Source organism: Achroia grisella, unplaced genomic scaffold (genome assembly GCF_030625045.1).
Source record: "Achroia grisella isolate CSIRO2021 unplaced genomic scaffold, CSIRO_AGI_Agris_v1 utg524, whole genome shotgun sequence".
Taxonomy (NCBI): domain Eukaryota; kingdom Metazoa; phylum Arthropoda; class Insecta; order Lepidoptera; family Pyralidae; genus Achroia; species Achroia grisella.
In genome coordinates this window covers 935,653-948,438 of record NW_026712915.1, presented here as the reverse complement: position 1 = coordinate 948,438, position 12,786 = coordinate 935,653, and the positions used below count along the sequence as shown (strand labels likewise).

At 36.1% G+C, this 12,786-nt stretch overlaps 2 protein-coding genes across 2 annotated transcripts; both read left to right on the top strand.

The window, feature by feature from the left end:
* Positions 1-4,800: 4,800 nt before the first annotated feature.
* On the top strand, positions 4,801-7,360 carry LOC131847387 (uncharacterized). Its single transcript, XM_059196953.1, has 3 exons — positions 4,801-5,766; positions 6,736-7,269; positions 7,340-7,360. The coding sequence occupies exons 1-3, from the start codon at positions 4,801-4,803 to the stop codon at positions 7,358-7,360; spliced, it is 1,521 nt and encodes a 506-aa protein (XP_059052936.1).
* Positions 7,089-8,589, top strand: LOC131847375 (uncharacterized). Its single transcript, XM_059196940.1, has one exon. The coding sequence runs from the start codon at positions 7,360-7,362 to the stop codon at positions 8,461-8,463; it is 1,104 nt and encodes a 367-aa protein (XP_059052923.1). The 5' UTR covers positions 7,089-7,359; the 3' UTR covers positions 8,464-8,589.
* Positions 8,590-12,786: the final 4,197 nt, after the last annotated feature.

Below are 12,786 nucleotides of genomic sequence, written 5' to 3'. Positions count from 1 at the left end.
CCGCTAGACTATAGCGTTATGTCTAGATTAGAACATTCTGTCTGGGTTAAATTTAATTTACTACAGTTTTTAATGATTATATTATATTTATCAATATCACGAAAGTTGGACCAGCTCAGATACTAATAACTGTAAATCCCGGCAAACTTTCAAGAGTGAAACGGAACTGTCACCCGCGCCATGTTACACTGCACAGAGTATAAAACAGCTGTTGTATTAACGCGCTGTCCCCAGATCACCTGGGCCATATTGCCGCAAAAAATGTCAGACACTGCCAAAAATTTCCTGGCACAAACTGCCTTAGGTGTTTATACTGCACGCACTAAAATAGAGTGCGTCGCACGGAATCGTGCGTCAAATTATTAATGTTGTTTCAAACTAGATACGTTCTATCTCGGCGACAACAGTTAGTGTACATTATTTTGTGAATTAGTGCACTATCACCATGGATATACATACGAATAGACACGGCAACTACAAGTCTATAAAAAAAACTGGATCCAACAAATATATATGAACAGACACGGCAACTGCAAGTCTGTTACAAAAATTGGACGCAACAAATATATATGTATAGACATGGCAACTGCAAGTCTATTACAAAAATTGGACGCGATAAACATGTATGTATAGACATGGCAACTGCAAGTCTATTATAAAAATTGGACACAACAAACATGTATGTATAGACATGGCAACTGCAAGTCTATAAAATAGTGGACGCAACAAATATATGTGAATAGACATGTCAACTGCAAGTCTATAAAAAAATGGATGCAATAAACATATATGTATAGAGACGGCAATTGCAAGTCTATAAAACAGTGAACGCAACATCAAGTGCACTATTACTACATGGGATACTACTTAGATAAATGATACTTAAATACATTTCTTTTTTTGTATATATTTATATATTTTTTATAGGATGATAATGTTGTACCTGCCTACGCAAAAGGTTTACCCTGGCGGGACACCAGAAGAGGATGATAAGGTTCATCTTACGGTCAGATCAGTCAACCCATCGTGACAAAATTCGTCGGGAATTTATTACGATGGTTTCCAGGGAATCCATGGAAGATGAGATGAGCATGAAGTCATGTCAGTTATCCTATGTGACAAATTCACCAAGAACTTATCATGATGGTTTCCAGTTGGAACCGAGTAGATATCAACCTGACATGGTACATAGTTAACAATGACATTATAAGTCCTCATTACCTACTAACATTCTCCTACCTTCCTGTACATATAATATCATTATATTACATTATTTAAATTAATTTTATGGATAATAAAGGTATTTACCTCTCTCGACGTTTCGACTAGGTTGCACTAGCCAGTCAGCTCGTGACTACGTGCCACGTGCCCGGTTAATAATTTAAATAATGTATATTAAACACGAAAGTTTAAAAGTATATTACATAGCATAAAACAAAGTCGCTGTCGCTGTCTGTCCGTCCCTATGTATGCTTAAATCTTTAAAACTACACAACGGATTTTGAAGCTTTTTTAATAGATAGAGTGATTCAAGAGTAATGTTTATATATATAATACATGTACACATGAGCGAAGCCGGAGCGAGTAGCTAGTATAATATAAATACAAATATAATCAGATTTAAACAAACAAATTTAAGCATAGAAACTGAAACAATATAAAGTTTAGTCGAGGAATACAAATGCGTAAATGTTTTGGCAGCCATAACTCACGTCTAATGAGATTACTATAAAACGAATCAAGAATAAAATATTACCTAGATTTTGTTATCTACCAATAATTATAATGAGAACAAACATCTTAGAATAGATTAGAAAATCATTTATTCAAATAAACTTAATTTAAACTTTTTTGAATAGACAACAATTTTTTTTAATCTACCGCTCATTCGGAAAACTTTCTCATCACAAGAAGAATAGGCAAGAAACTTGTGTGTTGCTCTTTTAAATAATCCTTGTAAGTTCACATTTTACAAGTCGAAACGCGTGAATACAAACTACCAACCAACACTAATTTATTTAGGCTCAAATATAAAAAACACAGAAGATTAAATCAGTCGTAGTGATAAGAGCAGACCAGTCCCTACAAGCACTCGTTCACGAGCCTCACGGTTAATTACACTAAAAAACAATTTGTTTTTATCACGAAATAACCAAAAAAACAGTCATCAAAAACGACAGACGTAAACATGGAGGTGATCAGGAAAAACACAAAACATTTTCTTTGAATTTTTAATCTCAGGTGCGCGGCGGCCGCGGGCGGTCCGAGGTGTCGGAGTGTCGCTGCAATCTCGCCGTGACACCTGACAGCTGGCGTGACACTCGCCGGCGCCGTGACAGATTGAGGCGACACGCCGCGCCTCATTGTTTGGGCGCATCTATTTTTTTCTTTGTCTATTTCAATAATTAATCTCGCGGTAGTTTGTTTTGTTACTCGTTTTTTTTTTATTTTTACCAGAATGGCGAAAGATAATATGAAAAAAAGTTTTGTTTCAGTATTCAAACTATAATCAGGTATAGCATGTATGTTGGTCATTTTTATACGACACTAAAATTGTTACTGATTTATAAGCTACCCGCGGCTTCGCTCGCAATGAATTAATAATATATTTTTTTAATAACAAGTATTCTATATTCATTCAAATACCTCCAAGATCTGGTAATTTCAAGATAATCGATTCAGTAGTTCTTGCGTGAATACGTAACAAACATGTGTACTTTCACATTTATAATATATGGCTACTCGCCCCGGCTTCGCACGGGTGTACATGTATTATATATATAAACCTTCGTCTTGAATCACCCTATCTGTTAAAAAAAAGGGCTGAAGATCTTGCCCAGTGACGTGCCTTGGGAGAGACCTATGTCCAGCAGTGGACTGCAGTGGGCTGAAGATGAATATACCTATATATATATATGAATTTAAAACATTTGGCGGACTTAACAATATGAGGTTTTTTCTCCCAGTCAACCATTTGGCAAACAGAGATCTATGTGGGCAGTGAATTTTAAAAAACAATGTTACCTACATACCATTTAAAATAACAATGTAAAAAAAATTACTATGATTATAAATTAATCCATAATTATATATAATACAAATATCTATACATATAAATAAAATTGGAGTGTCTGTTTGTAATATTGAAATAACCGTCTCTTACTACATGCATATGCATGTAGTAAAACCGTATTTATATTCAGATGAATACATACACCAAAATAACAATTTTTATAATTTTTGACTGTCGGTCTGTTGTTCTGTTTGTTACGGCTAATCTTTGAAATGGCTGGACCGATTTTGACGGGACTTTTTTTGGTAGGTAGCTATTGTAATAAGGAGTAACTTAGATTACGTTTATTTAAAAAAAATGTTTTATTTTAGAAAAATAAAGTCAAATTCCACGCGGATGAAGTCGCGGGAACAGCTCAATATTTATAAATACACATACATACACATACAATTAAATATAATTGTATATTTTATACAATATTATAACGTTTTAGAATTGCACAGTATATTGTCACCTCATAAAAATAAATATCGCGATGAAATATACTGGTGTGATTTTTACAGATACTTATCAAGATTTAGACGTTACAAATCCGTTGATAGTTAATGTGGGATTATATTTTAAAACTTTAAACAACATGTTGTTTAACGTAACTTTGAAAGTCCAGAGAAGCACTATTTAAATATAATTAATTTAATATTGAAGGTATGTAGATACATAAAATCTGTATGGTAACAAAATATATAAATAAAATCATTATGTTCAATTAGTGGTCCACCTAAGTCCTGGGCTGGGGGGGTCATGACCCCCATGACCCCCCCTGGAGACACCGTTGCATAACATTAATAGTAGATTTAAAGAAAAACTTGCTGTTCCCGAGTATCGTTTAGAAAAAGTCGATGGGTGTTTTTAACGACTAAGTGATTTCTAAGGACAGTAGGTATATATTTTATTTTTAGTTCGAAGAGAAACTACGGTCGCTGATGATAAAAGACATATATTTCGAACTAGCTTTTGCCCGCCGCTTCGCTCGCATTAGGAAGTATTATTATTAATTAGGTATAGTTTTTATAGCTTTACTTTTGTTTCTTTCTTAGGGGATGCCTACGTCATAGACCTCTCAGGCCGATCGGTTTAAAATTGACTGAGTTTCATACAAACTTTCACCCCCTATTTTATCCTCTTAGGGGTGGGATTTATCAAAATCTTTTCTTAGGGGGTGCCTACGTCATAGTAGGTTTATGTATGCAAAGTCTCAGCCCGATCGGTTTAAAATTGACTAAGTTTCATACAAACTTTCATCCCCTATTTTATACCCTTGGGGGTAGAATTAATCAAAATCCTTTCTTAGCAGATGCCTACGCATAACATCTACCTGCATGCCAAATTTCAGCCCGATCCGTCTATTGGTTTGGACTGTGCGTTGATAGATCACTGTTGCGGCCTCCTTGACAGGACTGCTTGCTGGCCGGATATAAGACGTAACTAGGACAGAGGAAAGAATTGACAAGACAGACTCGACAAGGAAAAAAGACAGACGATTTTCGAAGCTATCCTTAGAGGAAGCTTCAGTCAAGACAACCAAAACCTGGTATCTTCCTCATTTTGCCGTATTCAATCCTAATAAGCCTAACAAATTACGGATAGTACTAGACTGTGCCGCCAAGTCTGATGGTAGGTCACTCAACGATTTTTTAATGAGCGGACCGGACCTTTTGACATCTCTGCCTGCCGTACTATTAGGGTTCCGTATAGGTAAATTTTCTGTTATTGGAGATATTCAAGAAATGTTTCACAGAGTTCTTATTAGAGAAGACGACCGACACGCCCAGAGACTTCTGTGGAACGACGACATATATGTCATGAATGTTATGACCTTTGGAGCAGTCTGCTCACCATCATCAGCACAATATGTCAAAAATATTAATGCCCGCAGATATGAGACGACCTGTCCTGAGGCTGTAAAGGCAATTGTTGACCATCACTATGTCGACGACTACATTCACTCCTTTGACGACGAGGACGATTTAATACGAGTGGTGGATGACGTTATACGTATACATGCCTCTGGTGGTTTCAACTTAAGAAACTTTGTTTCGAATTCTCAAAGACTTTTACAGCACTTACCTGTAGACAAGCTTGCTCCGAGTAGCCTGAAGATTCTCTCCGACTCCAAGGATGACCAGGTCGAGCGCGTACTTGGAGTACGCTGGAACCAAGAGACTGATGAGTTTGTCTTTGAACTCAAGTTTCCAAAGGTAAGTGAGGATATTAAAACCGGGCTAAAGAAACCAACCAAGCGTGACGTGTTGAGATTGACAATGTCCATCTTTGATCCATTGGGTTTCCTCCTGTACGTCACAGTAAGGGGTCGAATACTCCTACAAGATGTGTGGAAATCTAAAATCGGATGGGACGACGAAATCGAATCGAGTCACTTCGAGAAGTGGCAATTATGGTTGACGGAACTTCAAAAGATCAGTACGTTTAGACTTCCGCGTTGGTTCTTTACTGACATGTGTGACAAACAAGTTACAGAACTACATGTATTCTGCGATGCAAGTAGTAAGGCATACGCAAGCGTTGCTTACCTTCGTATCAAGACGGTAGACGGAAGCTGTCACGTATCCTTCATCATGGCACGTGCTCACGTCGCCCCGCTGAAGGTGATGAGTATACCCCGACTCGAGCTGCAAGCTGCACTCATGGGCGCTAGGCTAGCTCAGACCTTGAAGAAACACTTTGACACAAGCGTAACGCTATGGTCTGACTCTAAGACTGTTTTAAGCTGGTTGCGTTCTGATAGCGATCGTTTCAATTTAGACAGTTTTAGAAAACTTAAAGACTGTACAAATAGAAGCTTACGCAATAAAAATAAGCTAATTTTACCTAAATGCCGCCTGCACAAAGTCAGTAATTCATTCTATGGTAATTGCGTAAGATTTTATAATAAACTGCCAGAATCTGCACTAAATCTGACAGAGAGGCAATTTAAATCTTATATTAAACAATTTTTATGTAAGAAAGCCTATTACAGGATAGACGAATTCATAGAAGACAACATATCAAGTAAATAATTAGTTTATTAGCATACAACGTTATAATTTGTTTATCTCATTGCTTTCTTGATTCAATTATTTTAGAAATATGAAAGCGTAGCGGGTTTTGTATTAATTGCCGCATGCATTCTTATGTGAAATGTGAATACTATAAACATCAGATGGCAATTGTGAGTAGCTATGACGTGGTCTGGTGTTTTGAGTAGTCATGCTCACTAAAATGTCCAGACTTGTGGCGGCGTGGTGGGCCGGGTCATTGGGCTCCCTAAAATATGGTCGAGCGCAGTGATGGCTGGCTCATCCGTCATACTCGTGAACGGGTGCTGCTTGTAGGGACTGGTCTGCTCTAATCACTATGACTGATTTCCTCTTATTAATTGTTTAACCAGTTGGTTATGTATTCAATATTTTTTCTTTTTGAGTATTTAATTGAATTAGTGCTAATCGGTGGTTTGTATTCACACACTTAAACTTAAATTGTAAGTAAGAATAAATTATTTAAAAGAGCAACACACAAGTTTCTTGCTTGTTCTTCTTGTGATGAGACAGCATTCCGAATGAGCGGTAGATTAAAAAAAAAAAAAATGTTATGACTATTCAAAAGTGCTTCAATGTAAGTTTATTTGAATAAATGATTTTCTATTCTATTCTATTCTATTCAAGCCTTTCGTCGCTCATCGTGTCAGTGAGATCTCCGAGATAACCGACGTCAATCACTGGAGGTGGGTACCATCAGGACTGAACGCTGCAGATGACGCTACAAGAGACACGACGATTGAGGACAACGTGAGGTGGCTACATGGACCACAGTTTCTTCGTATATCTAAGCAGTTCTGGCCATTAGAAGATAACGACGTAGCTGTGGATCATACAGACATTGAAGTAAAAACTCTCTGCGTCTTAACAGTTGTACCTTTCGAGCTACCTGATATCAGCCGCTTTTCTAAATTCTGGAGGCTAATAAGAAGTACTGCCTGGTTTTTTCGAGCTGTATACAACTGGTCCCACAAAGACAATAGAAAGAAGGGTGAATTAATAGTAGACGAAATTAAAATAGCAGAAAAGTCGTGGATTAAAGAAAGCCAGGGAAACTTATTCCATAATGAAATAAGTTGTTTGAAGAAGTCTGGACAGATTGACAAAGACAGTTGCTTGCGACAGCTGACACCTTTTTTAGACAAAGACGACATTCTTCGCGTTGGTGGGAGGATTAGTGAGGCCGACGTTAATAGTGATACTAGGCACCCCATCATTTTGCACCCAAAAGACAATTATACTCGTCTGCTAATGCACCAGTATCATCAAGACGCAACCCATACAGGACGAGAGCTGGTCTTCAATAATTTAAGACAGCGTTTTTGGGTAATTGGTGGAAGAAATGCTGTCAAATCTGTCTGGAACGACTGTCAAGCATGTAAAATAAGAAGAGCAAGACCTGACCCACCTTTAATGGGACAACTACCCGAAGTACGACTGACAGCTGGTGGACGACCATTCCAGTTTACGGGCTTGGACTACTTTGGTCCCATGCTGGTGAAGGTAGGCCGTCATCGTGAGAAGAGGTATGGGGCTCTTTTCACCTGCCTCACGGTAAGGGCAATCCATATTGAAGTGACACATGACCTGTCGACTAGTAGCGCGATTATGGCTATCCGGCGATTCATAGCCCGACGTGGATGCCCAAAACAAATATGGAGTGACAACGCCACTACTTTTAAAGGAGCCGACCGTGAGCTTAAGCAGTCCGTAGCATCCTTAGATAAGGACGAATTACTTCGTTTTGGCACTGTAAAGGGCATCGACTGGCATTTCATCGCACCCAATGCTCCTCACATGGGAGGCTGTTGGGAACGAATGGTGAGATCCGTCAAGACAGCGCTTCGTGTCACTCTAAAAGAGACGGCCCCGAGTGATCAAGTGTTGTCTACGTTACTTACCGAGACAGAACATTTTGTAAATAACAGACCCCTGACGTACGTACCGATTGAGAAGGACGACGACTTACCATTGACACCAAACAGCTTTTTGATGACCAAGACTGATTCTGTTGACTTACCTGTTAGTATCTGTAATGACGGTGAGGTATTGCGACGATCCTGGAGGCACTCTCAACGGCTTGCCGACTTGACCTGGAAACGCTGGATCAAGGAGTACCTCCCAACTTTGACACGACGAGACAAATGGTTCCAGACTGAGACACGACCACTGACTATCGATGACATTGTCATTGTGGTCGATGACCAACTTCCCCGCAACCTGTGGCCCAAAGGACGAGTGACAGCTGTGTACCCTGGGAAGGACGGTCGGGTCCGAGTAGCTGAAGTGCTGACTTCGACCGGACTATATAAACGGCCAGCAACGAGGCTCGCCAGACTGGACGTCCGCACTTAGAGTATTGGTTTCCAATACTGGAGGTGGGGATGTTGCGGCCTCCTTGACAGGACTGCTTGCTGGCCGGATATAAGACGTAACTAGGACAGAGGAAAGAATTGACAAGACAGACTCGACAAGGAAAAAAGACGGACGATTACATAGATATTTAAATAATTATATTTTACTTTTAAAACAAGCTCTTTTCTTTAACTACGACGACATCTCTCAACGGTCGGCCGACCAGCAGACCGTTCAATCACTACATCAGTCACCTTTGAGTTATATATATTTAGATTATTCTATTGAGTAACTTATCAATTCTTCTCAATTGAATCTGTAAACTGGCCGGTAGGAAAAAAATATAATATACAAAATTTACGTTCACAATTGCCTAAAGTGTTCTACATGAATAAATGATTTTTGAATTTGAATTTGTTAAATTTCATTAAAATATTTAAATTTCCGTACAGAAGTATCATAAGCTGATTAATTAGTTATGAAACGACACGGCAGGCGGTCCTATCACCACGCTATTACGTGGTCGGGGCGGGCAGGATTACAAGCACAATTAGTTCCTGTCAACACTCATTATACGTACCCTTTATTGAGAGCTTTTGAATTGGATTGTTGTATATAAATTGTTCATTACACTTCTGATGACTATTATTTCGTATTGCTGTATTCGATATTCGTACCTTAATTTGTATATGGTAGTTTATTACATGTTCCAAATAGCATATATATACATATAATTGTCATTGTGCATGACTCACCTTTTTCTATGATAATTATATTTATATATATATATATATATATAAAGAAGTTCCGCGCTTTTGATTGCAAGGAGTGTCAAAGGGAGCTGTCAATAGAAATAACATAAAAATGGATCGTGAAAAAACAAGTGTGCATGAATAAGGATATATAAACTGTATTATAAAAAGACAGTAATAGTTGAATAATAATTGTAATAAACTTTAAATGTCGTTTCTTTGTTTACAGGTGAGTTATATGTGTGATTCATTATTTCAGTGTTAAATAATTGTAGTGTTTTAAAATTAAATAAAACATTTCTTTGTTTACAGAGAAGCAAATTTATTTTTTTATAAAGATAATTTATTTTATAAAGATACTCAGAAAATATCATTATATATATTTAAATATATTATGTTTCGTTCCTTTTTTATTGTCAAATTTGAAATATATGTCTTCACCTACAACGACCGTAGTTTCTCTTATGACTAAATATAAAAATATACAGTCCTTAAGAAACATCAGTCATTAAAAGTCATATATCATAATATCATAAATTTGATAGAAATAGAAATAATCTTTATTCAAATAAATTTAATATAAGAATTTTTTAATAGTCATATTTTAATATTTTTTATAATAATAATGAGTAGGGTATAGTCCCTGACTAATTATATTTGATAATCTCAGTGGTTTAGTGGTTTACTGTATCAATTTACTTCTGATGGTAGGGTGTTCAGTTCCTCCCACGGTACTAAAATTTCGAATTAATTACTATGTTTTTTGTAGTGATCTGGTGTTTTCTATACATATTATGTATCTATGTACAAAAAATGTATTGAAGTATTTATATCAATTGTCTGGTACCCATAACACAACTACCGCCCAGTTCACTATACAGATTCAATCAAGAAGAATTGTTTTTTTTTTAAATTAAGTTTATTTACTTATGATCTGAATGTAATTTATATACATATGTATGAACATAACATTGATTGAGGGCAACTTTATGTTATAATTAGTTAACTCTGAAATTTAAACTAATTATTATATTTATTGGATTATGAACTGCGTCTGTTGAAATACAAATTAAAATATTCCAATAAACTCGTTAGCGTCCTATCTACAGTTAATTACAGCGCTTTAATTTTAACTGGGGATGAATTTTCAACCCTATTCACTGTTCAGGTAGTATAATTATGTATCTGTGGATTAATTATCTGTATGTAATAATCTGTGTTATTGAGGTCGTTATGGCGTAGTGGTATTACCGTGAATTACACCCAAGAGGTCAGAGTTCAAATCTGTTATGCAAAAAACTTGTTCTTAATTTATATATCTGACTTAATTTCTTGTGTAATAAACCCATCCATGTCGATAGTGATATGATACTCAAAATATTTGTTTTTTTGGAAAATCATACATATTATGAAACGAGTGAAGCAGGTTCGATTCCTCGCATGGTACAAATATTTACATTTATGAATACCATTGTTTGTATCGGTCTACATGTTTTATAAAACCGATACAAACAAGGATATCCATAAATGTAAATATTTGCACCATGCGAGGAATCGAACCTGCTTCACCCGCTAAACCACAGTCGTCCCTCATAATGCCTGTAATAATGTCTAAGAAATCTCCTTTTACTTTTACTTGTGTATCGGTTTTATAAAACATGTAGACCGATACAAACAATGATATTCATAAATGTTAATATTTGCACCATGCGAGGAATCGAACCTGCTTCACCCGCTAAACCATAGTCGTCCCTCATAACGCCTGTAATAATGTCTAAGAAATCTCCTTTTACTTTTACTTGTGTATCGGTTTTATAAAACATGTAGACCGATACAAACAATGATATTCATAAATGTAAATTTGCACCATGCGAGGAATCGAACCTGCTTCACCCGCTAAACCATAGTCGTCCCTCATAATGCCTGTAATAATGTCTAAGAAATCTCCTTTTACTTTTACTTGTGTATCGGTTTATAAAACATGTAGACCGATACAAACAATGATATTCATAAATGTAAATATTTGCACCATGCGAGGAATCGAACCTGCTTCACCCGCTAAACCATAGTCGTCCCTCATAATGCCTGTAATAATGTCTAAGAAATCTCCTTTTACTTTTACTTGTGTATCGGTTTTATAAAACATGTAGACCGATACAAACAATGATATTCATAAATGTAAATATTTGCACCATGCGAGGAATCGAACCTGCTTCACCCGCTAAACCACAGTCGTCTCTCATAATGCCTGTAATAATGTCTAAGAAATCTCCTTTTACTTTTACTTGTGTATCGGTTTATAAAACATGTAGACCGATACAAACAATGATATTCATAAATGTAAATTTGCACCATGCGAGGAATCGAACCTGCTACACCCGCTAAACCACAGTCGTCCCTCATAATGCCTGTAATAATGTCTAAGAAATCTCCTTTTACTTTTACTTGTGTATCGGTTTTATAAAACATGTAGACCGATACAAACAATGATATTCATAAATGTAAATTTGCACCATGCGAGGAATCGAACCTGCTTCACCCGCTAAACCATAGTCGTCCCTCATAATGCCTGTAATAATGTCTAAGAAATCTCCTTTTACCACGAAACCAAAGTTAATAACAAGCCTCTATCAATCTCCAGTTAATTTGAAACAAGAATTTTGCAATGGAAATTAATTATTGTCATTCTTCATGATTAGAGGTGATATTTTGTGTTTAATTAGAATGTAACTAAATTGGACGGCTGCTTAGAAAATTTCAATACAACATTTTAGATAAATATTAAAAAATACATTTTAGTATATTATAGTATATAATAGTACATGTTGGTCATCATCATCTGCTTCTTCCTTATCCCATTTATTTGGGGTCGGCGTAATATGTTTTTCGCTTCCATTCATTCCTGTTCGTAGTCATCGCGTTATTTACTTCATTTCTTACCATATCATCTTTCACACAGTCCATCCATCTCTTTTTTGGCCTTCCTCTGCCCTTATAACCATCCACATTCATTTGTAACATCTTTCTTAAAATATTATCCTGGTATATATATAATGGTACATGTTAGTACCACCACGATTTAAAAAGAACTATACCAGTAATTGCTATATACCCCGTTCCGTCAATATGTATAACACAAAGTTTGTTGAATTGGATCCGTTTTGTTGCACCTTAGTTACATACAGAAAGAAACGTTTCGAAATACTAAAGTAACCTCTTTTTGTTTTTATTTTAATTATTATAATGTTTGTACTGTAATATTCTTATTTCTTTTTTCTTATTCATTTTCTTTATATTTGTATTGTTTTGTTTTTATTTTAGTCCACTAGGCTCACTAAAAAATAAAATTAAGTAAAAAATTTTCGGCACTCAATGTCTATTGTAAAGATTACTTTTATTTGTATATTTATATGTTTTTATAACATCTGTTTGTTACTAAAATAAAGAGAAAAAGAAATCCTTCGGTACTAAGGAACATTTTTAATATAGCGCCAAAACGAATAAATATATTTTGAATTTCAATTTCAATTTAATAATTCAAGGAAATATCCAGGGCCACCGAAGATCGAAA